General features: G+C 50.8%; 1 protein-coding gene across 7 annotated transcripts in view; it reads right to left on the reverse strand.

Annotated features, from left to right (window-relative positions):
* Nucleotides 1–7008: 7008 nt before the first annotated feature.
* Nucleotides 7009–25785, reverse strand: part of Agap1 (ArfGAP with GTPase domain, ankyrin repeat and PH domain 1) — a 432542-nt gene continuing 413765 nt past the window's right edge. For all 7 annotated transcript variants that reach the window (XM_052192070.1, XM_052192071.1, XM_052192067.1 and 4 more), the window contains 2 exons: nucleotides 14444–14699; nucleotides 7009–13532 (listed from right to left, as the gene is read on the reverse strand). In XM_052192070.1, coding sequence (XP_052048030.1) covers nucleotides 13329–13532; nucleotides 14444–14699 — 460 coding nt within the window. In that variant the 3' untranslated portion in view covers nucleotides 7009–13328. The remainder of the gene's footprint in view (nucleotides 13533–14443; nucleotides 14700–25785) is intronic.

Consider the following 25785-nt stretch of genomic DNA (forward strand, 5'->3'; position numbering starts at 1 on the left):
GCACATATGACAGATCACATGATCTTTCTTAATGAAAAAAAAATTAGCCTGTCATATGGGACAGTATGTAATGTATGCATTACACATTGAAACCTGGTTCTGGGGCAGGTATGATGGGAAATGTCTTTAATCCTAGCATTGGGGAGGCCGATGTTGGTAGATCTCTGAGTTTGAAGGCAGCCTGGTCTACAAAGTGAGTTCCAGGACGGCCAGGACTGTAGCCTTGTGTACAAGGAAACTCTGTCTAAAAAAAAAAACAAAACAAGCAACCCCCCAAAATAAATACCCCCCCCAAAAAAGGAAAGAAAACTGCTTCTGAAGTTGGCGAGGATGGCTGAGCAGCTTAGAGCACTGGCTGCTTTAGCAAGGACCTGGGTTTGATTCTCAGCACCAGCACCCACACGGCTCACAATTGCAACACCAGCTCCAGAGCATCTGATGCCCCCTTCTGGCCTCTGTGGGAATCAGACACACATGTGATATACAGACATGCATACATACAGTCAAAACATACATATACATAAATAAATAAACTTTAAAAAGAAATTAAAAAATATTTCCTATATGCAGTGACTTGAAAGAGAATGCCAACCACAGGTTTATATGTTTGAATACCTGGTGCCCAGTTGGTCAAACTGTTTGCAATGTATTAGAAGGTGTGGCCTCACTGGAGGAGGTGTGGCTTTATGGGAGGAGGTGTGGCACTGAGGGCTGAATTTGAGATTTCAAAGACTCCTGCTGTTCCCAGTTAATGTATCTTTGCTCTGTGGTTGCTGTCTCAAATGGAAGCTCTCAGCTACTGCCCCAGGGCCTGCCTGGCTGCCTGGCTGCCTGCCTACCTGCCATCATTACTGTCCATCATTGTCTCATGAACTCTGACTCTCTGGAACTATGAGCTCTAATTGCCTTGGCCACGATGGCTTATTACAGCAATGGAAAAGTAACCAAGACACCACTTGTTGTTCTTTTTATACAATTAGCTAATCATTTAGAAAAAATAAATAAATGGACAAGGGCTGAAAGCTGTAATAAAGTTCCCTGGAATGATAGAAATGTCCTAGAGAAACCGATTTTGTTTACATTTATTTTATGTGTTTGCTTTTGCACCATATGAATGCAGTGCCCATAGAGGCCAGAAGAGGGCGTCAGATTCCCCCGCTCCCTTGAACTAGCTACAGATGGCTGTGAGCTGTCATGTGGATGCTGAGACCTGAACCCAGGTCCTCTGGAATAGTAGCCAGTGCTCTTAACCCTTGAGCCATCTCTCTAGTCTTTTCCTCTGTTGTTTATCAAGAGAGAGGTAGGGAGAGGAAAGGGAGCTGAGAGAGACACACAAACAAGAGAAAGCTTTCTAGTATGTTAAAACACTAGCTATGCCAATGTGGCACCTTTGAGCGTTTGTAAGATATTCCACCCTTCAGCTCCTCCGCAGGTTTAAACATTTCCAACGGTCCCTTGAGGCAGCAACGGGGGTTAACGGTTCTTGTCTCCAAACCCAACAAACTGACTTTGATTTCTGGTACCCACAGGGCAGAAGAAAAGATCTGCCTCCCAAAGGCTGTCCTCTCTCTGACCGCCAGATTCTTACCATGACATGCACCCAACCACTTGAACACTCAGAATATGTAACTAAAATTTAAGAAAAGTTAAAATCTTCTCAAATATTTAGTAAGAACTCTTGCCTAGCACGTGCAGGGTTCTCAGCTTCACTTCAAACACTGGAGGGGGCGGGGAAAGCTTTTACGTCTGTCTCTCAGGTGCGAGAAGCTGATGGCCGGTCTTCCGGGAACGCTCTGCAGATGGGAAGGGAGCTGTGGCCGGAGAGGCAGCTTGTCAAGGCCAGGGTGTCGTCCATTCGCAGCGCAAGCCACACACAGGCTGCCATCTGGGCACTTCTGCTTCCCCAGCTCCCTCTGCAGCCTGAGAACAGACCGGCCACTCCCTGTGGTCAAGCAGCCATGTGGCTGAAAGGCAAATCTATCAGGGGGACCTGATTAGAATCAGTCCCTGACTTCCTCAGGCAGTCCTACTGTGCCTGCTAGTGTGCAGACTTGTGTATGTGTGACAGCAGTTCCTTTCTGTCCTACTGTGCCTGCTAGTGTGCAGACTTGTGTATGTGTGACAGCAGTTCCTTTCTGTCCTACTGTGCCTGCTAGTGTGCAGACTTGTGAATGTGTGACGGCAGTTCCTTTCTGGTGCAATAAGCGAAGGGTTTTTTCCCCCCTTCTCCAGTGTTTAAAATAAACAGATCTTGCAAGCTAGTTGCCAAGATCGGTCAATACCATATGCAAATAAATAAGTGCTAATTGCCTGCAGTGTCTTTGGGTGTCAGGTGCAGTTACTGGACCACATTTATGGGCCAATTAGGCGCCTTACTGGACTTTAGTGGTGATAAATTGTGGCTTAGCGGCTGCTTGGAACGTGCTGGAGACAGTGGGCTGAGTGTAACTCTTTCCATCCTTGTTGGTTGGGATTGTGGAGGCTTTTGTGCGAGGCAGCAGTGGTTCTCAACCTGTGTATCAGGACCCCTTGGGGGTGTCGAAGTACCCTTTCACCTGGTTACCTAAGATAGTCTACATATCAGATATTTATATTATGATTATAATGGTAGCAAAATTATAGTTATTAAGTAGTAATGAAAATAATTTTTATGGTTGAGGGTCACCACAACACGATGACCTGTATTAAAGGGTCCCACATCAGGAAGGTTGAGAACTAATGGTCTAAGGGCAGCTGCAATCATCTGTGATGCCACAGGGCATGTTAGGCAGGGCAGGCTAGGGGGTGCGGTAGTGGGACCCTGTGGGGCACAGACATCATGTGGATGGGTAGTTGAGACCTGCAAGCCATGTGTGGCAACAGCAGTGTCTTGGTGCTGGGGAGTCAGTACAATTGAGGCTGGGCTGAAGGGCTGAGTCGCTGTGGGTGGCAAACATGGTGACAGGAGTGTCCTGGATGCAGGCCAGAAGGCTCATCTTCATCTTGAAGGGTTGCCTCCACACCAGCTTCCTCCTCAGCCCTGCCCAGTCAGGCACTCTGAGGCTTGACTTCCTGAAATGACCTCCGTGATAGCGTTTCCGTGGTTGGGTGGTCACCATACCCTTGCTGCAGGGGAGGCTCTGATTCCTGTTCCCAGTCACTTAGAAACACGGGGTGACCCTGACAGAATGGCTTCCTGGAGCTGGCAGGAGGTGCTGCAGAGGACTTGAGACCCTGCGAGGGCCTGCAGTGGCAGCTCCAGAGTGCCATGGAGGTCAGGTCACCTAATGTGACCTTTGAGGGACAGCCATAGCGTCTGAGAGCCCATAAAAGGGAGGAACTGGTCACCAACAGTGGGGCCTTCCAGGGTAGGGGAATGGCGGGCAAAGGGTTCTGAGCTGCAGAGACAGTGGATGAAGGGTGTGTGTGTCTGTGCCCAGTAAGGGGCAAGGGCAGGGGCAGGGGCAAGAAAAGGCTGAGGAGGAGGGTAGAGAGAATCAGTTAGACAGAACCCTCAGCGGGGACCATGATGGAGTTTCAAATAAGGAGAAACCAAATTAGAAGCTCAGGGCAGGAGCTATGGGGACAAAGATGGGCCAGGGAGAAGCATTCAGTGCCAGCCTGGGGACCAGTGGGAGAGGGGCTGGGAGCAGGGAAACACACATGCCTAGACCCAGGTCCAGGAGTTACTAAAGTCCTCAGCAGGCCTGCACAGTTCCAGCCACACTCGGAGGCCGGATGGAGCCTTGGCTCTTGGGGCTCTCCTTGTTAAGCTTTGCTCTTTACCCTGATGCCTCCTAATTCCTAATCAATTCGTTTCAGTAACAAAGGAGTTTATTAATCAATTAACCAATTGGTTCACTGACCTCAGCATGAGTGAACAGTATGTTAATAAACAGTTCAACGGCTTTCCTCATTGCCAAGGGGAGACCAAGAGCTTCGGCCTATACCGCCATGTAACTCTTAAGAAAGGAAACCAGTGTAAACCCCCTGTTGACATTTTAAATCTCCCAATATATTAAAAGATTATGTTTACAGAGCTCCCTCTCTGTCTCTGTCTGTGTCTCTCTTCACAAGGCTTCTGTGTAGCCCTGGCTGTTCTGGAACTAGCTCTGTAGACCAGGCTGTCCCGGAGCTCAGAGGTCCACCTGTCTCTCTGCCTCCTGGGTGGGTCACCCCCCACTGACCAGCACAGAGATCAGTCTTAAACATATCTTGCACCCTCATTTTTATTTACAGAATTTCCTTGAGTGACAAACACATTCTGAGACAGGCTCTGGCATAGCTCAGGTTGGCGTCAAGATTGACATGTAGTTTATACTGACCTTGACCTTCTCATCTTTTCCATTCATCTCTGGAGTGTCTGGATTACTGAACATGACACCTATACCTGTGGTTCAAGTCCAGGGCCTCATGCATGCTACACCAGGACTCTACCAACTGAGCTACCTTCAGCTCCAAGCTCTCTAATTATTTGTCTCTCTTTCTCTCCCTTTCCCTATGTTTTTTTTTGGGGGGGGAGGTGTATGGCACGGGGGTTGAATCCAGGGTTTCATTCACACCAGAGCCTGCATTAGTACTCTAAGCTCTATGCCTCAGCTCCCAGCCTCCAGCAAACAGTGTGTTCATTCTTCCCTTTATAGGCTGGCCTGAGTTCCTTTCTAGTTTTGTTGTAAATGGCACAGTGATGGGCATCCCACATGCAGATGTCAAAGGTCATCATCCTCTTCTAGATTTCCAAGTGGTAGATTCTCTCGGGTGCTCTGTATGACCTCTCGATCTAAGGTGGCACAGTATGTGGCACCTGGATCTGTGGTCGAGGGAAGAGCTGGGGCACTCTCACATCTTCCATCGAGTCTCTCATGATTTGTACAGCTGTTTGCATAGAAGCCTGTCCCCTAGCCGGCACTGAATGATCACGCTGAAAACCTTGGGGGTGGCTGGTGGGTGGGCCAGGGTAATGGCTCAGTGGGTAAAAGCATTTGCCATGAAAGCCGGGTATCAGCAGCCCACGTAAAAGGATGGAGGTGGTGTCTGTGTCTGTAGTTCTAGCTCCCCTGTAAGACGGGAGGCAGAGACCAGAGGATTGCTCGGAAGCCCTCTGGCTCTCAGCAAGCCTGGAGCACAGCTTTGTGGACCAGAGGCAAGAAATGGGACCCTTCCTCAGCATGGTGGATGGAGAGAAAGAACTACCTCCTGGAAGTTGTCTTCCAGCATCCACATACACCCTGTGGCAGATGGGTCTGAACACATATAGACACACACTGACATAGACACACACACAGACACACACACACACACAGTGACAGACACAGACATACACTGACATAGACACATAGACACACTGACATACATGCACACACATACATACATACTGACAGACACACACAGACACACTGACATACATGAACATACATACACACTGACACAGACACACTGACATAGACACACACAGACACACTGACATAGACACAGACATACTGACATATGTGCACATACACACACACTGACAGACACACACTGATACACACATTGACACAGACACACAAAGACACATGACACATACACAGAGATAGAAACACAGACACAAAGAAATACACACACACACACACACACACACACACACACACACACACACACACATGGACTGGGCTGTGACTCAGTAGTAGAGCACTTGGCTCACATGTGTAACGCCCAGGATTTGACCACTAGAATAATAATTTTTTAAAAAGGGAGGAAGCAAGTTTGCCTCAGTACCTGCTTTCCTCAAGATTTAAACCTGAGTTGAGTTTTTAGCCCAGAGCTTTCCAGAGCTCTGTCCTGGGAAAGGGGTTCAGATCCCACTACCGGGACACTGAAGTTGAGTCCTCCTGGGAGAGAGACCTGAGGATGAACTGGAGTCCTGAAGAGGGTAGAGACAAAGGCCCTGGGGACAGAGAGGCAGGAGAGGAGCTGCTGCTCATATGGCTTGACCAAAGTATGCGTGCATGTTGACTGAAGACAGTGGGATGACAGGGACTGTGAGTGCCACTTCCCTCCCTCCCAGCAGACTACCAACCCACCAGCCACACACCCCAGCCCTCCGTAGTCCTGAGTGACCCCATCCTGTCAGTGGTGTAAACAGGGCCAGGAGGGATTCTTTCTATTGCCTCATCCGTCTGTCCCATCTAGCTGGAATGCAGATCCTGGAGAACGGTATTCTAGATACTTGGAGGTTACAGTACCAAATGCTTGGTGGCAGGCCCAGAGCACACTGACCTGTCCAGGCAGTCACTCGTGTGGAAGAGTGACCTTCATTTCACCCGTCACTTTGTACTCAATCTTTCACCTAAGGGAAACCAGCATGTGTGGTACACCTCCCGAAAGCCTCTTTAACGTCACACTCTGGTGGCTATGATGGTCCACGTGGTACCCTGTGCACTGCAGCAGGCAACTGTGCCATGGGAAAGGGTCCAATGGCGGTGTCCTCACAGAAGCACCCATTGGCACGTTGTACCTGGAACACTGCTGAGTGCTGGGCAGGTGTGTTGGAGTGGGTGTGTCCAGGGTGGGTGTGTCCAGGGTGGATGCTCCCTTTTGTTCTGAGTTGGAAGTGATGATATAATGTACTTAGCGTAAGGAAGCCACAATGATTCTTTTGACAGTGATCGCATTAGCAGTAAAGTTCTGGATGAGATTATTTTCCCAGCAGTCCACAGCATTGCAGTCACTCATGTAGGGAAGGTGGGTGGGGCAATACTGAGCCCCGCCTCCCCCACAGAGCTTTGGGAACTGCCAAACTTACCCTCAGGGCCTGTGATTGAGAAGTGGAGGAAATGGCTGTCCAGCCAGCTTCTGGGCTCCCACTTCCTGGGTCTCTGGCTACAGGCTAAGGGACTAGTTCCTTCCAATAAGGGTGGCCTGTCTCTAGACAAGCCTCCCTTGGGCAGTCGCTGAAGTCCCTCTTCTCTGATCTACCTTTTCTGAGAGCAGGAAGCCAATTAATTGTGACAAATGGGTACCAAGAAGACACTTCACAGACGCACTGGATACATATTTTCTTTTCTTTATTAGAAAGAGGTCTCTACATTATAGCCACCTCTCTCCATTACTTTACACGCCTTTTCTTTTCCCCTTAGAATACTGTACAGTTGACACAAAATCCCAAGGCAGGAAAATACAAACCAGCATATTTCAACCCGAACAAGGTCGCATGAACGAACAAGCAAAGCGAAATGTCTGTGGATGGTTTAATTACAGGACAAACGGCATAAATAAAGCATCAGTCATCGGGAAACATAAAGTCATGGAATGAGGTAATATCACAATGCCCCTGATCGGCCACCCACCTCTGGAGAACTCCTCACTGTGCTTCTGCCTTCTATGTGTGCCAGGCAGGTGAGGTGGCCTTCCTCGCCCCTACCCAGAAACGTGCCAGCGGTGCCCTGCCTTGCCTGGGGTTTCTCTTTGCAAAGAAGCTCCTGCAGGAAGAAGACGACTCAAGGTGGAACTGGGGGAAGGAAAGGAAGAGGGAAAAGATGATACTCCGGCCCTGTCTTCTGCAGGTCCAGCCTCAGGCTGTTGTAAAGGGCCAGCCAGCTCCTGTGCCTTCCTGGGGCTCAACACCTAGAGCTCAGGGCTCATCTCAGAAGCTGGTACATTTTAGAACAAAAGTACCCCTCCCCCTAAGCCCCACAAAGTAGGGAAGGAAAGGGATGGTTTTACATACAAGAAAAGGGTATTTCCAACAGGAAGGTACAGGTGTCTTTCCCCTCTGATCACAAGGATGTTTTGAAGGTTATCTTTTGCCTCTCTGTCACAAAATAGCCAGGTCTCCACTAGACTGCCCTGGGTCCCCTCAGTACCACCCTGGTAAGGACACTACAGGACTTGATTGTTTAGGTGAGCAGTGTGAGTGGAAGCACAGGAACTAGAAGCCACATTTGGGCTGGCTCCATCGCACAGCACTCTTGGTCCCTCCCCTGCCCATCCTGATGAGCCAGGCGGGTCAGGTACCCTCTGAGCACATCAGCTGTAGACAGAGGGCTGTTGACAACATTCTGTTTTGGGGCCAGCCCTTGGTGAGTCCACACGAGCCACCCAGGAGGCTAAGGAGGGTTTTTTTTTCTTGCAAGCATCTGACAATCACTTCTAACATGTGGGCTAGTGTGGATGCAGTCCTGAACCCAGACACTGGGGTACAATATGATCCTAGAGCGGTTGTTCCCAGCAACAGTGTGTTAAGGGGCTCTCCTCGGGGCCTAATCCCATCCCCCACCCACTCACACCTCTTGGTTCCTTCATTTCACCCGCAACAAGACAAACGCTATGTCATTCCCTGCACACAGAATTCCAGATCAGTCCTCCCTTTGGCGGGAGAGTCCATCATATGGCTTGATTCACGACCCCCTGGGGGGGTCCCCAGCAGATGCCACATGCCCAGCAAACTAAAGACAAGCCCTGAGCTGACCTCTCTCTTACTCCCTGAGGCCACTTGCTTGGACCCTAGAGTGGCGGCCAGTGCTGGGTGTTCACACCCACCTGAGGCTCACTATGGAAGAGGAAGGCCTGAGTCAAGAATGTTCTGACCAGACAGGAGCAAACCCAAACCAGATACTGTTCTATAGGAAAACTGGCCCCTTGAGGTGAGGGACAGGAGGCCAACTTCTCTGTGGACCCTCAGTGTGCACTGCCTTGGGCAGGTCACCATCGAGCTTCTGGCACTGAAGCACGCCTGACCCGGATCTGCTAAAACGTAAGAACATACAAAGCTTGCTGGTTGTCTAGAACTACCCAAGATGAAACTCTCTCTTCAACTCTGACCCAGGGTCCACACCAATGTTGAAAGAGCGGCAGGCACAGAAACTAAACGGGCTCTCAGCATCTGAAAGAGCCCTGTCAGGCCAGGACTTCTGAGTGGGAGGAGACTGTTGTGACTTAAAACACTGAGGCCCCAGATGGTGTCCTTCCCCATGAAGTGAGGGATAAGCCCCGACTCCAGGCCAGGCGCTGGAATCTCTAATTAGCTGTTCCTGCTTCTTGCTTCCAGGGCTGGGACTAAAAGCCCAAGGTTGATTGCTGAATGGCACCAGCAGAGCAGCCGGGCCCCTCCCCTTCCCTTTCCCACTTCTCAGGAAGGAATGTGACATTTTGGCTAAAAACCCATCTAGCTCAGCTGTTTTAAAGAGAAGGGCCCAAAACAGGCCAGTTATGAATAGCTGGGCCATGTGGTTCTCTTAGACCCAATATGACTTGGTCCTGCTGCGTACCAGGCACACACTTGGTGTGGTGCTAGCCAGGGCCTAGCAGGAGTAGGGCCATTTAGAATCCAAGGGACAGTGGAAGAGAAGGTGGCACATTGGGCACCAATGGCCCTGGAGGCTGATGAGTGACAAGGGAGAAATCGCCTCCAGCTGTGCCCTTCACAACAGAAGCAGTGGGGGATAAATTCCATTATTTTATTTTTTTAAGGAGTTATAAGGGTGATATTTTTATCACCCGTGTCACATTTCTTCCAATTCCTTCCTGCTTTTTAATTTGTTTGCTTCAAAGTCATAAATATGATCCTGGGGGGATTTCTAGCAAAGCCTCCGAGACCTTGTAGGGTGTGAAGGATGGAGACAGACACGCTGAGAGCCCACCAAGAGGCAAGGGCTTGCCTCTCAGAGAGGTCAGTCTCTCAGGAGTTTGGAGGCCCGGATGACACAGCTCCCAGCTGTGCTGTTGTGGGGTGTCTCCAGGAGGGACAGACACTGACCATTTCAGGCTTGAAATGGGCATCAACTTCGAGGAGGAGGGGCAGAAGCCTTGGCAACCAGGAGCACAAATCAGGCTCCGGGCCAGCAGGTCTCTAGCTCACCAAGTTTAGACACAAACTCACTGTGGGTCTTGACAGAGGAGGATGTTAGAGTGCCCTGGGGTTCACCCTCTGGCCAAGCTTCTCAGGGGATAGAGGCAGTGAAGTCCAAGGTCTGAGGTGCTATGATGCTCAAAGTTAACAGGAACAGGGCACTGACAGTGTGTGTATGCCCTCAAGTGTGTGTGTGTGTGTGTGTGTGTGTGTGCGTGCATGCTCGAGTGCGCACGCATGCTCCCCAGCAGCCTCATGGTAGGAACTGCAGGGAGAAGGAGGCTTGATGAACCGGCAGCAGGGGTGCGAGGTTGCAGGAGAGGAAGCTCATTTTAGGCTTGAGTGACACTTGGGGATGGTAGGAGAGCAGTGCTTACTTAGCTCTTTGTGAAACCAGACAAAGCACTGGAGGGGCTTCCTCAGAACAAGGAGGCTTCCCTCCCTCCCCTGACACTGTTCACGGCCTGGGGAGGGTAAAAGAAACTCAGCAGAGGTAGCCCCAAGAGCCTGACATGTGCCTGGCTTTATCACTGCCTCCCCAGGACAAGTGATGACAAGTCACAGGCCCCCTTGCTGCTGAGCCCAGCGGGGAACTTCTCAACAAGAAAGGAGACTCACCCTGCACAGGAAGGCTTGCTGCACGGCCCTCGCACCTGGCAGGAGCATGGTCTCCGCCAACATGTTTCCTCTGCTTAACCTGCTTCTGACTTTTCACACTTCCTTTCCTGATTTTAGTAAGCCCACCGAGTGGCTATCTTATTCTGACGTGCTCTTCACATTAGAGGGAAGGTTTGGTACTGGGGCTGCCATGCATGACCCTGTCCCTGTTTCTCCCAGCCTTGGTGTCTGCATGGAAGTGGGAACAGGAAGGCTTTTGTTGAGGGAAGGACCTGGTGTGCACTACAAGCACAGTCAAGCCAAGTCTCTCCTTTATTTGCACAGAAAACCTTGGAGGCTCCGCACCACCCTTGCATCTGTTGCCAAAACTCAGGTGTATGAAAAGTGGGCTATCCTTGGATAGTTCAGCATGGAAAAAATGGGCAGGGGAGGGGCCGCGTGTTCTGAGGGAACTGATGGTGTTGGAGCGACCTAGGGAGGGAGGGAGAGAGGGGGGAAGGGAGGGAGCCAGGGTGAGCGACCGCACATTCAGGCAGCGGAGGGTGATGTGAGACAAGGAACCATTCGGGAAAATATCATATTATAAACACACAGTAATATGTACACACTCATATACACCCCGAGGAGAGGCCTCACAAAGGACCCCGTTTCCTTTCTGAAGTAGGCTCCCCTATGATAGAAGCATTCCTAGTGGGAATTAGCTACACTGAAATAATTTAAGAATCTCATTTATACTCTATCTGTGTTCTCTATAGAAGTCTATGGTAAAGGCTACGTGGAGGCGTATGCGGATCGCAGGGTCGGATGCTAATGCATTCTTCAAAAATAGGCAATGACAGCTAGTTTTCTCTATTCACACTGAAGTAACGACACAGTGATGGAGAGCAGGGAGAAAAACCAAACGCAGGGCCTATGGAGCCGAGCTCAGGGGCCTCAGACCGAGGCTTGCGCATCAGTGACGTTTCTGGGTACTGGTCAGTTCCGGCTGTGTGGAGACTGGAGATCACCACAGGACACTCACCCACAGACGCATGCTGTGAAGCCTGACTTTTGTCTCCATCTACTTTAAATTTTTTTTTTTTTGAAAAAGTTAAAGAGGAGGAAAAACTCTTACAAAATATAAAGTTCAAATATATAAGCGTAAGGAGCGTCTCCACAGGATGCCAGTGGCGGCTTTGCCCAGCGTCCTGTCTTCCAGTGTGATGGCCCTCCTCCCTGCCACACTGTCACGGGGAGGGCTGTGTGTGTCTCTGGCAAGGCTGTCCCAAGTTAGTTTTGTAAGAACTAAATAGTGTCACGGGTTGGTGTTCCTGTCTGACCCTGTGCTGAAGGTGTCTAGTATCTGATGCCCTGGGCCCTATGATGGCAAATCGGATGTTAGAGCCAGACGAGCCGGGCCCTACGGAGTCTACAGACTCAGGAGCCAGCTGTGCCACAGCGGCGAGCAGCTGCTCACAGGGCGCCTTTGTGGGTCTGGTGTTTGGAGAAATCGCCCCTTCTTGCCACAGCCCCTCGGTTTGGTTGGGAAGATGGTCCTGGTTCTAAAACCGGCCTCTGGGATGAGGGCTCACACCCTGCTTCCCCTCCCCCTTCCTTTCCTGACTTTAATAAGCAAATTGTGCCACCGTCTTATTCTGATACGCACCTTTTAAAAAGCTGTTTATCACATTAATGGAAGTGTTCGCTGCTGGGAGTACTTCCCATGGACAATGATCTGTAACCCTCTGATCTCAACCAGTTGCACGTTATTAGTTCCTATCCAGCTCAATTTATAAATTAGCATGGGTGCCATTTGTCTGTGCAAAAATCAATGCATATTTATGAACTTCTTTTATTCAAATAGATTTTCACACATCTTATCTACGACAGAAACCTGGGTAATTCAGACTTTGTGGACGGGGAGTGGCCGAGGCCTGACACATCCGTTGTGGCCAAAGTACAGAAAAATCTCTTAGAAAAAAAATACCCTCACTTATTTCCTTAGTTTTGGAACATATGTGAAAGCTGTTTTCAGCTGAATTCATGATTTCTTTTGGAATTTCCAAGTTACTCTTTATTTACTTTTTTTTCCCCCCATTTTGTTTTTGTACCAAGGAAGAGGACTGAAGTCAAATAATACCTGGCAACTGATTTCCTCTCTTTGGACTGAAAAATTAAACAGATACTAAATTATGACAGTGAATTTAGAAAGGAGAGCTCCGAGGGCTGGAGAGACACGTCCGGGATAATATGATGCTGCTAGGCGCACTGCAATCATATTGTGGCAATCACCGGAGCGTGCCGCGTAACTACCTCCTCGGCTAATATGCCTTCTTCCCGGTGATGACTAATCACGTTCTATTAAACAGCGGTAATGCTGGAGGAACTCGACTATACAAGTGTAATGAAGCCGGTATTCTCCCTGGACAGATTAGCTACAACTGATTTGACACCTACCATCATAGGGGCTTCAGACCTGACAAACTGTGCTTGCTTCTGATTTATGCCGTCGAGCTCCCCCGAGAAGACGGGAAATCCAAGCCTCCTTTCGGTCGAGGTGAAATGTACTGATGTGCTTAACCACCAGTTAGGGACGCTGTCCCTTCTTCTTGCTACCCCTCCCCCTGCTCGGTCTCCAGGCCACTGGAACAGGAGTCTCCCTGTTGTCGTGTGCTATCCTCAAAGCCAGGAGGTGGTCGGTTCCTCCTACGTTGCTTCCGGAGGGTGGGAAAAGAGTTCCGTTCTGTGGCCTGCAGCTTCCTCTTCTCCCCTTGAGGATGTCCAAGTCTGGAGACTTCGTGGGGTGAGTGAGTGGCAGGTGGGTGGAAGGCGTCCACCAGGAAGAGGGAGAGAACTGAGGGACTCACGTGGTGTTGCAACTTCCGGAGCAGGCGGGGCTGGGATCCCCGGATGCAGGCTGAGCTCAGATGACACTGGGCGCCCTCCCGCTACTGTTGTTCCTGCTGTTGTTTTTCCTGGACAGGTTAGGGGTGGCCATGAGCACAAAGCGCTCGTCGGGACAGCCGTACTGTAGAAGCACGTCGATGCACTCCTGGCTGGAGGCCTGCCGGGCATAGGCCAGCGCTGTGTTCCCGTGGGCGTCTCGGGCCATGACGTCCACCCCGTACTGTGGAGGCAACAGAGCACGAGTTAGTGTCCCTGGAAATTTAAGGGCAGGCAAGGATAGCAAACAACCTCAAATCTACATAGGGACTGAGCTGGGGTAGACTCCTGGTGACCACGAAGCTGAAAACCAACGCTCACATGCTGTTTAGAACAGGCTCTGGACCTGTTGTTAGGAAAAGACCACCCCCCCTGTGCATCACACAAACAGGTCAAAGAGGACCTCAATTTGGCTTTCCAATCATATATACATGGAGAAGGGCAGAAAGATGGCTCAGAGGGTAAAGGTTCCTGTCAAGACTGAAATCTGAGTTTGATCCATAGAATCTACATTTCTGAAGAACACAATGCATTTCTGTAAACAGCATTCTGACAGCCACAGGACTGTTGTGTCCCATTCTCACGCACACATGCATGCACACATGCAGATGCATTAGTTTTCACTTGCGTTGGTTCCCTGTCACTAGAGTGGAGACAGGGTACTGGTGGCTGATATCCCTGAGGTGTTTTTATAAGCTGCCTGGGAACGTTACATTTTGTGTTATGGAAATAAAAATTCAAAGGTTTGGTTGGCAAAGGGACTCCTAGAAACCATTCAAGTTATTTATGTCCCACCCCAGAAGATAATGAAAAACAGGTCCCTTCCCCCCAAAATGCTTGACCTAAGAGGCCGTACGGAAGACACTTGAGAACCGCCAGCAAATGGGCGTCTGTTTCATTTCTGCTCTGTCCCCAGTCACTCCCTACCCTATACCTATACCCTCAGGCAGGTAAGTCCAGATGGAAAGTTCAAATCCCACTAGGGTCAGCTCTCAGGCATGGCCTTCTACAGACAGAGGTCAGGAGAATATGCATTCTGACCCCAAAGAGGCCTTACCCTCTGGTGGGCACGTGGTGGGCACCGCAGTCACTTACCCAGATCAGCAGCTGAGCCAGGACCACGTTGCCCTTGCGACAGGCTAGGTGCAGCGCCGTGCGGCCGTCTCCTTCCCCACAGGTTTCGTTCACCTCATCCCGGGAGCCATGCGCCAGAAGTAGGATGACAGTCCGCAGGTCCTCCTCGGCGGTGGCACGTAGCAGTTGCTGGCCCAGGGAGAACTCCGTGCATGGCAGTGGGGCCAGGAAGAGTTTCTGCTCATACTTGGCCCGGATCCACCTTTCCTTTTCTTCCCTGCGAAGAAAAGTCACCACACAGGCACGAATTAGAATTGAGGCTGGAACCTCTGCTCTGGCAGTCACCAAGGTTAGGATGCACAGGAAGGGAGCAGAGTCAGTCTCCTCTTCGAATATGGCCCCCCTGGGGGGCGCTTGATTCGGGGTTCCAGAATGGTACCCTTCCGCCTGCAGCATTACTCCCAGTTCCAGAGCCAGAACCCCTGGGTGTGGTTTGTGAGCTATTGCTGAGGCCACTGTGAGCGGGGCACTATCTACCCTGCATGGCCTGGGGGCCTGCAGCAGAGTAATACAAACATGGGCTCTGTAGCTCAAAGGCTTGGACTTTCTGAGAACAAGGAAGGGATCCCCTAGCAAGATGTGCTTATATTGACCAAAAAATAAGGTCCCAGGTGAGCTGCCCCTATGCTCAAGGGCTGGCAAGTGACCAGGCCTAGGGGTAGGGCAGCAGAGACTTCATCTGAGGTACCGTGTCCCTTTTGCTCTTAATTCGTTGGCATTCTGGGACGGAGGCACGGGTGAGGGCCTTCCATCACTTCTGGCTGAAGAGACACTCAAGATTCACACAAGATTCTATCATCTCTTCGGAGACTTGTGAAAGGCTTAAGGGAAGGGCACAGAATGTTGATCTCTGAGGAAAAGTGTTCCAGGGCCCAGTCTCAAGGGCAAGAAATGGGCAGCCTCTGAGGCCGGAGTAAAGCTCGGGCCAAGAGAGCAGGGTGAAGCCAGAAGGGTCCTCAAAGTGCCAAGCCCTGATCATGTGATGGACAGGTTTCGTCTTGTCTCCAGCTCCTAGCAAGACCTACAGACTAGGCCTGGCCTCTCCCCCAGGGTCAATCTATCACTTGGGAAGTATTGCAGATGAGGAGGAAGGAAAATCTCCTAGGGTGCTGTGCTTATAGATCAAGAAGGTAGGCTCTGGGCGCAGTGAAGCGGACCTTTAATCAGAGCCCTCGGGGGAGAGGGGGCAGACAGGTGGATCTCTATGAGTCAAGGCCAGCCTGGTCAACACAGCGAGTTCTAGGCCAGCCACAGGTATGTAGTGAGAGGGTCCCGAGAACTGCCTTTGCGCTCTGGGATAGTTAGATGTGGGTGCAGGTTTCTCAAAAGCCAACCAACCAAAAAACAAACAAACCAAACGAGAAAGGATGAGACACTGAACTCCAGGTCCTCCCGATTCTACTCCTCATTAGGAAAAGGGTCGAGGTGTGTGTGTGTGTGTTTGTGAAAAGAGGACCTGCAATTTCATGAGTAGCCCTTAGAATTTTCCCAGCAGCCTGTGGTGCGTTCCCGAGGCCTGAGCGCTGCTTTTCTCACGAGGTTGGTGTAGAAAGCAAGCAAACCCCACACATATGGACAGACTGTAATTATCTCAGACTTCAGTAAGACCCTGACTCACAGTGACTTCTGAAACCCAGAGCCTCCCTCGCACAGGAATAATCAGAGCACAGAGCGATGGCTGGCTGCAGGGAGGAGTCAGGGGCCTTCCCCAACCCTCCAGAAAGAAAACTCATTACATTTCTGCTTCCAAGGCCCCGAAGAAAGGCCTCGTTTACACCTCTGCACAGTGTTTACATTGCGCCTGGTGACTGAGTGTCAGGTTAGCCCTAATCTGTTTTTAAATACTTAGGCAAACAGATTCTTCCAGGAGTAAATCTGGATTAGTTTTGCTTCACTTCCTGGTACATGTGAGTGACCCCCAAGTGACCCCTGACTCTTCATTCAGAGACTTCCAGGACAAACACTTGGCTGCAGCTGAGATAGATGAACTGGCTCCGGGAACCTCTCTCTGCAGGGGAGCCCCTCAGAGGCATCCTAACTCAGGCAGAGGATGGGGGACAGCCAGGGGATGGGGGGCCCAGACCGCAGTGCCTCCCACTCTGCTTTAAAAGACTGTTTCTAACACTAATGCTAAACGTTGGTCGAGGCAGTTCATGGAGGAGGAAGGAGAAGGCAAGCGGGGAGTTAAATGAGAAGGGCTAATGGTGCCGGAGACGCCCAGACCTCCAGTTTCCAATCTGCTAACTCTCATTTTTGGGTAGGCATTAAAACCACCCTGTCTTATTCTGCTCCAGTTCATTTTAAAAGTCATTGCCAGATCATCCAGGGGTAACGGGAGAACTTAACATCAGAACTCCGGTCTTAACTGCGATGATTAAAATTTCATTTTAATATTCAAATACCCAGCCAAAGACTGAGCACAGACTTCAGCCTCCACCAAGGACAACCCCTAGACCTGCCAGCCGTGTGGCTTTAGTTGCAGATGGAACAGAACCCTGCAGTGTGTGGCTGCTGGGCAGGACCCCTGGCTTTGGAGCTCTCCATAAGTCTTAAGTGAGGCCACAGGCTTCATGCTTGCATCAGACCTGACTCTTATTATTTTTTTGTAGCTGAAATCTATTTAGGATAGAAATAGAGTCTGGTCCAGGGCAATAGAAGGTTTATAGGCGAGTTCAGTTGCTCCCACCAACTCCCGAGTACTCCCTGTTGTTCAGAGTCTGTCTTCTGTGGCCACTGCCTACACTAACAAGTGCACCCCAACATGTAGCTTGGCGAGTTTTGTCCAGTGGTTGCTGGGAAGGAAAAGGGGCCCATTGCTGCTGTAAGGGTGCGCTCTCTCCTTTAGAGAGAGGTCTCAGGGCCTCAGCACTCGCTCTACTGGCCCTCCCCTACTTGGACACTTGTTTTGCCACCTGTAAAACATGCTTATTAAAGTTAGGGCTGTTGAGACTTAAGATCTCTCGTGTGGTTTACACACTGGCCACAGTGGTCCTTCTGTAAGCAGCAAACTGTAGAGAATCTATCTTTCCTCTCCCTCTGTCAGTCATGGTCAGACACGCAGCACTCGCCAGCGTGGTGTCTCTGGCGGACAGGCAGAGATGGAAGTTTCCAATGAGGTGGGAGCAGCAGAACTCTCCATGCTGAGCATGGGGAAGCAGGCTGCTCTTGGCCAGGGGTCTAGTGAGTCCCTTGAGGGTGTGGAGACCCTGGACATTTCGGGCAGGGGCCTTAAGTGATCCCGTGGTTGTCGGTGTATCTGGGGTTAGGTTTGGGGTGGGTGTATGTATGACCCTAAGAGGCCGAAGGGTCCTCATTGTCATGGTCCAAACTGATTGACCCCAAGCTCACATGTTGAAGCTTTAGCCACTAGTGTGGCTTCGTTGGTGACAGGTCTTTAGGGAGAGCATAAGATCAAATGGGGTCCTTGTGGAGGGTCTCCAGTCCACTATGGCTAGGGTCTATAAGAATAGTTTTTAAGTCACCCTCATCTCTCAACACACAGCAGAAGGGCCATGCAAGCCAGGAAAAGGCTCAGGGATGAGAGTCCACACACGCACACCTTGATCTCCACCAGGCACGTCCAGTTCCTGAAGCCTGCACAACACTTTGCTCTGGCCGCTCAGCCTTCCTTCCCCACAGATCTCACCAGTGTGAGAAGACACTCTAATCATAGTTTCTTCTGTTCTGTCAACATCACCACCCTAGGAAACCTTGGTGCCGGCACGGTGGGCTCCAATTGTTACTCTCAGGTCCCTTGGCCATGCGCTTCATTGTCCCCAAGGAAGGCCACTTCAAGAGCAGCCGAGCTGGCAGTAGATCACCTCGCCTCATTCCAATGCCCCGGAGGACCACTGCTCACAGCCTCTGTTAGCTAATGAGCTAAAAAATGAATTATTGGCTCGGCTGCCATCAGCAAGGAGGAGGGGCTGGCCCCTCATCAGGTCCTGGTGCTGACACACCTTTAAATAAATCAACTGCAGGGAGGGAGGGAGGGAGGGGGTGCTAACCTGTCAGGAGACAGACACTAACCCCATCCCTAAAAACACAAAGAGAGTGTTCAGGAGATACCTTCTCCTCCCTGAAATGGAGTCCTTTGGGGTGGCCCCCTGCCTCCCTCTGTGACTATAAAGTGCCTGGTGTGTAAAGCATAGGCTCACAGTGACCAAACACAGGGCTTGGGGATAGAGAATGGGTAGGCCGGGGGTGCAGAGCTAGGAGCATCTCCTGGGCTCAGCCAATCGTGCTCTGACACTAGGGTTTGATGGGTAGACAAAGCTACTCCGGATCTTAGGGAGGGGTGACCTGGTCAGGCCCCCAGCTGCCACCACAGGAACAGCTGCCTAGTGTCCTGCCTGGTTTTATCCCAACTTGACATAAGCTAGAGATCTCAGAGGAGGGAGCCTCAGTTGAAAAACTGCCTCCGTAAGATGGGCTAGAGTCAAGCCGGGAGAGCATTTTCTTAATTAGTGATTGACAGGAGGAGGGCTCAGGCATTGTGGGTGGGGCTACTTCTGGGCTGGTGGCCCTGAGTTCTACCAAGAAAGCAGGCTGAACAAGCCAGTAAGCAACACGCCTCCATGGCCTCTGCATCAGCTCCTGCCTCCAGGTTCCTGCCCGCGTGGTTTCCTGTTCTGATTTCCGTTGATTGTAGTCCTAACGATGGACTGCAGTGTGTTAAGTGTAAGGCACATATGCCCTTTCCTCCCCAAGTTGCTTTGGTCATGGTGTGTCATCACAGCAACAGTAAGCCTAACTAAGCCACCCAGTCATGTCCCACTTGAGGTCTACCGGTCAGAACAGGCAGCTGGTCACTCAGAATGCCCAGTGACGCCCACACTGAGAACGTGGTGAAGGGAGGGCTGGACCATGACTGGCTTCGTGGTCCACAGCCTCCTGATGGCCTGCGAGTAGAAGTCAGAGGTCACGGACGCAGGGCCAATGACTTCGTGGTACCAGATATCAGGATGGGGACAATCGCTACCACAGGTGAAGGAAAACAGGAAGTCAGGGCATGCGGAGGACTCTGTCACTTCTGTGGAGAGCTGGGACAGGAGCTCTTCACTGTGTGCAGGCTACGCCGGAGCCCTAGGGTCTGGTCCTCACACGAGTTCCTTGTGCTTAGTGTCGGAGGAGTGTTAACTGCAGAGCTTGTCACCAGGGCAAAGCCAACCAAATGGCAACACTGTCGATTGCTCCGATGGTGATAAGTGTGACATGCCTGTGCTCAGGTGACGGAGGCTGTGTTCGGGAATGCGCACACCATTTCTAGCTGCCTAGCACTGTATAAGGCTTTATTTCCCATCTCAGTGAGTGAAAACCTGCCAGCAGGACCCTTCCTTGAGCCCATGAGGGTAGTGCCTCAACAATCCCGCTCTGGAACCAGGATGCTCTGTACATACGTGGCCCCCAGCCCCGAACTCCTCTGCGGAGACCACAAACCCCAAGATAATGGACTTTTGAGCCAGGGTTTTGAGGAGGATATTGTTTAGCCAGCTTAGTAGCTAGAACGTGGGAGATCCTGGGCCCTGACTCCAGTTCCCCAAATAAATTCCTCAGTCTAAGACATTTGTTACAACCACCCACTAAGACCAAGAGGAAGACCCAGCCTCTCCGTATCATCTCACTTTTATTCACAGCTGCATGAGCCAAGTGGAGATGGGTCATGACTCCATGGATGGAGGCTGGGATGGAGACGACAGAGTGTATCAGGGTTGGGTTGGGCGGAGAGTGCATATAATCATAATGACTGTCCTGTTAGGTCCAGGATCTGGAGGGCTCCCACTGGTACCCATTGAGGATGCCACAGATACAGATTGTCTCTGCCACCGCAATCTCCTCAGGTTTTCCCTTCTAACTTTCTTCCTTACTGAGATCATTTCACTACCATTAAGAACAAAAAACCAACCAAACAAAAATGTGCAGGACAGGTATAGAATAAAGAGAAAGAAAATTACAACTGAGTGTGTTAGGAGGGTGGGCTAAAGCCACTGTCTGAGGCTAAAACCCACCAGTGGGACACTACTGGTAAGCACTGTCATTTGAGCATTGCACGAGGCCTGGGAGTGGCAGAGGTCACACTGTGCATGGGACACCTTTCTCAGAGAAGGGGGTCCTGTTAGTTTTTTGTTTTGTAAGACAGAGTTTCATGTAGCCCAAACCAGCTTTGACCTCACTACATAGCTAAAGCTTGCTTTGACCTTCTGATCCTCCAGCCATTGTCTCTGAGTGAGGGATTACAGGTATACACCACGTCTGGTTGTATACAGTGCAGAGAACCAAACCCAGGGCTCCAGGCAACACTATGACAACTGAGTTTCACCCCCAGGCAGAGAAAATCCTATGACAACACCCGATCAGAGCGCTCTCTGATCGTCTTGCAAAGATGCCCTTTCTCAATCCCTCCGAGAAGCCCTGCCGACTGTCGCCAGCTGTGTTTTGGGTCTGGCAGGGAGGGCTCAGCACACAGCCAAGGGGTAAGAAGGTTAATGGGTGGATTCCCGGAGCTTCTGACTGGCTTTCGGCACAGTCCTGCGGATGTCTAGGAGATGCGTCACCAAAAGGCAGACGTGGGGGTGGGTGGCCAGACAACCCTTGGTCTTCAGGGAGCCTGCTGTCCTGGCTGGTGCTAGTGTTTCTGGGCTGCTGTGATGAGCTGTCCCACAGGGCCTTAGTCCTCAGCTGTCAGAACTCACAATTCTGGTTTGGGAGGCTCTGTCATACCAGGAACTTTTCCCAGAAGTCTACTCGCTGTGAAGCCCTCTGAGTTTCTTCTCATTTGAACCTTCCCCACGAATGGTAAAAGACCAAGACGCAATTTTGTGTTCGCACACGTCACCGTGCTGCTCCTTCTGGAAACATCTTTGCTCCCTAAGGCATGAGAGGGGATTTCTTTTTAATACTGATTTTATAGGCTGTCCTGGAGTAATGAATGCCCTCTGGGTGGGGAGGTGAAACTGGAGGAGCTGCTCTTAGTCCTGAACTGGTGACAGATGAGGAGAGGAGGACAGAGGAAGAAGCGAAAAGAAAAGGCTAGCAGCAAGGAATTCGCAAAGTGCTTCCTGCCCGGAGCTAAACAGGAACTGGGAGAGGAGGCATGGAAGACGGGGCTGGAACAATATGTTTGGGGAAAGAGGGGGGCTTCCTCCCTGCGGGGCAGGCCGGGGCCCAGTGCTCGCAGAGCACAGACCCCTGCTCCCATGCATACCTTCTCCGGAGCTGCGTTGCTAGGGGTCAGGCCACAGCAGCCAGGATGGCCAACAAAGACCAATGGATATTTATTCCTTAATTACTGGAAGCTTTTAAGAAACTGGCCACTGTAAATCCCACATGGAGGGAACAGGAGGCAACAGACAAGAATTTATACTCACGGAGCAAAGACAAAATAAATATCCGGCCTGACTTTTGATCAATATTATGACTGTTTTTTTGCCAACCTGCAGGGTATTTTATGAGCATGGGGGGAACAGAACAGGATCATTATTAATTAAATAAAGTCAACTGTATTAGGCTTATTACTTCTTCGAGTCACAGGGAACTGTGCAGGGCCATAGGGTCTGCAGATCTCCATGCAGGAGCAGGTGCAGGCATCAGAAGGTGGCAGGTTCCTGTCCAAGTCCTCCCTATTCACAGAGGCCATTAGGATCGCAGTGCTTGGTGTAGCCCACGTGGCCCAGAGGGTACCTGGGTAGTAGTGGAGTTTTCAGAGCTCAGTCTCACCCTGTGTTCTGATCTAAGATAAGGCTGACACCTGGAGCCCCTCAGGGTCACACGTTAGGAACACCAGGCCCTTCTCCACATTTGCCCCTAGGAGCCTGCCGGGGTGCTAGGACTCAGTACTGGCAAGGGCCCAAAGACGTCTCCAGGACACGGCCCAGCAGCAGACAGACATGCCTGGAGTTCCCTTGTAAACTGCCAGGCCTAAGACCCTTTTAGCTCCAGCCATGATCACCTCCGTGTGTCTCAAAACTGGAAGACAAACAGAGCAGAAGGTCTGCACTCAGCATGTGTGGGGGGGGGAGGAAGACGGGACACATGGGTGGAGGGGTGGGTGTGGGTGGGTGGGTGTGGGTGGAGGGCTGGTGGTGGAGAGGTAGGGTTGGGTTACAGTGCAAGGTACTTGGGGACTAGAGGGCGGGCATTTGCAGCCACCTTGGATTCTGACCCTGGAAATGCTATGGGTTTGAGCACAGCCTGAGCTAGGCTGACAGCCCTTGATGTGAGTGCTGAGCTTTGGCTGCCTGCTCCATGTATTTCCAGTCACACTGGCTGTCCCCATGCTACCTTGAAGGAGGCTCCTAAGTCTGGTAGTTTACAAGGAAACTCAGCCGGGGCTGCAGAGTGAGACCTTTTCTCCAAAACTCAGAAGAGCAGAACTGAGGCAGGTGTGCTGCTTTTTATCTCTCCATTCTGACTAAACAGTCAACAGCTTTTCCTAGCCTTGGTCTTGGCGGGAGCTGGTTAGGTCAGCCACATCTTCCCTCATGGAGCCAGCAGAGCACGTCAGATTGGATGCAGAGCTCTAACTGAACTTGCCCAGATCTCGTCAGAGCATCAGGGGCAGGGTGAGAGAGCTGCACCTCCTGGCTGGCACTGCCCCCAAGCAAGGCAGTTTTTTCGCTATACATCAGGCTTGACATGGTGTCTATGTATTAAGTGGCTAAGGACTGTGGCTTCAGATAGGATTCTGACAGCGAACCTCAGAGACCTGTCTCCCCAGGGATCACAAGCTGCCTATGGGAACTAAGAGCCTGAGGGTAGACACCCCAGGCACTGGCCTGTGAGAACTCCCCTAGGAGGCTGCAGGAATGAGTCTCTGCCCAGGCCCTCTGCTTGGTATCTCTCAGAGGACCCGGGGCAGAGTAGCTCCTCGGTCAGCGGCTGAAGGTCAGATCTTGTATTTCCTCAGCCCTGGGTTTGAAGGCTCCCTTAAACTCTGTGGAGTGATATCAGGCTCATTTATTCAAAAAGATGAGACTACAAGTTATCCATATAGTAAAAAATGGAGAGAGGCTATGTGGGGTGTGCGGGGTGAGGGGCAGGCCAGAGATGGGGTGACGGGGTATCTGAGGAGGAAAGTGAACCAGGAGCGAGTGTAGGCTGAGGGAAGCCCCAGGAGAAAAGTGGCAGACAAGGCTGACTCTGCCTCAGAGGACACAGTGGATGCCTAGCGGATGTCTGACGCTTAGGGCTGATAGACAGGCAGGACCAGGGGCTCGGGACGACCAACAAGTGGTTGGGATGCACCGTGGAACTTGAGCAACAGGCAGCCACTGCTTTGGATGACCTTTCTTTCCTTTTTCTGGGAGGTCATGGGGAAGACACAGCAGGAAAGGACAAGGTTCCTGACTGGTACTAAAGGAGAGGAGCCAGTCTATAGAAATGGGACGCAGGAGGCAGGGCGAGTGAGTGGGCCTCTCAGACGGAGATGGATGCGAGATGGATGCCTGGGAGGCCGGGCACAGGGAGCGGAAACCCAGGTCCGGACTAGCAGGTAGGACACCGACAGAACTTAGAAATCTAAGTTCCAAGCAAAAGACTTGAGGATATGCCTCACTGTTGGAGAAAGGAAAAGCCTACTTTGCCCCCCGCCCCAAACAACCAAGATATGATGCCAACATTTCCCTCTGTCTTGTTTCCCTGTTTTCTACCCTAGAGTAAAATAACACAACGAAACACAAACACAAAGGAATCCACCCCAGCTTTGCCTCTTAAACACAATTTCTCTAGGGGAGACTTCTCGGTTAAACCAGGCGCAGACACATTAGATGTGTCTGAGGCTTGATGGTGGGACGAAAGCAAAGAACTGTCTATTTTAAGGCATAAATCCAGGAAATCTGTGCCAGGCGAGGGCGAGCCTGGGCGAGGGGAGCGAAGCAGATCTAGATTCCGTGTAATGTGGCATGAAACACAACTAGACCTCGGTGGCCCTCCCGGCTGCCCTGGTGGCGGAGACCCCATCACAGCGAATTAAGTCTGCCCTAACAGAGGCTGATGCGATGGGCTAAACATAGAAGGGAAGAGAAATGGCCCTTTTCCTCCACCGGGATAATGTAAGATGGATGCAATCCCTCCCCTGGTGTGCACCGCTGCCCTTTAAACACAAGGGAGAGGACTTCCAAGGCCCCTTCCGCAGGGAAAGGAACCACAAAACGCACCCTCCACCCATGGCTTCTGGAAGTGACCCTCAAAACAGGAAAGGCCCCAGGTTCCTAAGCTGCAGCCCATTTAGAAAAGCCATAGGAAGTCCTGAGCGTTGGCCAGGACTGACGGGCCGCTTTCGCCATAAGCTGCTGGCCGCCTTTAAGAACATAATCCTTGGTAACAGTCTTTAAAAAAAAGATGTAAGACCACTGGTTTTGAACAATACAGTATCTTCTTAATGTACCTTTTTCTTAGAATCTAGGGGTGGGAGGAGAGTCCATAGTCACAGCTACCAACCACACAGTAAGGACACAGGCTTTCCAGGAGGGGAAGGCATTGAGAATTTGCAAATGTGGAGACACTTAAAGGTAATTTGCATTTTAACTTTTTTTTTTCAAAGTAGAAAAACATAGAAAGTGCTGTGGAGGTGAACAGGATTAGTAGTCTGGGACCTGCTGATCCAAGTGGGCATTACCACGTTTCTTAGTGGGGAAGGCCAGCCTTTGAGCAGCCGAGGATGGGCTCTGCTACAATGGAGTAACAGTGAAAATGTTATTGGAGACCAGAGAGCTCTTTCTCGGAGGAAACCTTACCAATGAACTACTGCTGGTTTTTCTTCATCAGCTAATGGGCTGATGTCACTAATGACGGGAGCTGGGGTGGCCAGGGATGGGTGGCTTGCTGTATAGCACGAGGGCCTTAAGTTTGGGTCCCCAAATCTATATAAAACAGTAGTGTATGCTTATAATCCCAGCACTAGTGGGGCAACAGGAGAGTCAGAGGTTTGCTGACCACAAGTGCATACAATATTTCTTTCTCTCTGTCTGTATCTGTCTCTCTTACTCACACAAATCCACATATCCACTAGGTAATTATCCAAGTATATAGCTCTGTTTCAGTGGACCTGACCACATTACAATTCATCTTAAGGGCATGAATTCATTTTCTGTGTAGAGAAAGCTGTATTATTTAACCAGGGTCATTGAAACTATTTCATTAAAGTCACCAAACCTCTAACTAATGGTATCAGGAGGCAGAAACCTGGCCAGATGTTTTATTTTCCACAAGCAATGGAATCTAGCCTACTTTATGCCATTGGCTTTACAGGTAATGTGAGAGATGAGCTTTCTCAGGGAGAGAGAGACCTCAGAGCAGGGGCTGAA

The sequence above is a fragment of the Apodemus sylvaticus genome, chromosome 9 (genome assembly GCF_947179515.1).
Source record: "Apodemus sylvaticus chromosome 9, mApoSyl1.1, whole genome shotgun sequence".
Lineage (NCBI taxonomy): Eukaryota > Metazoa > Chordata > Mammalia > Rodentia > Muridae > Apodemus > Apodemus sylvaticus.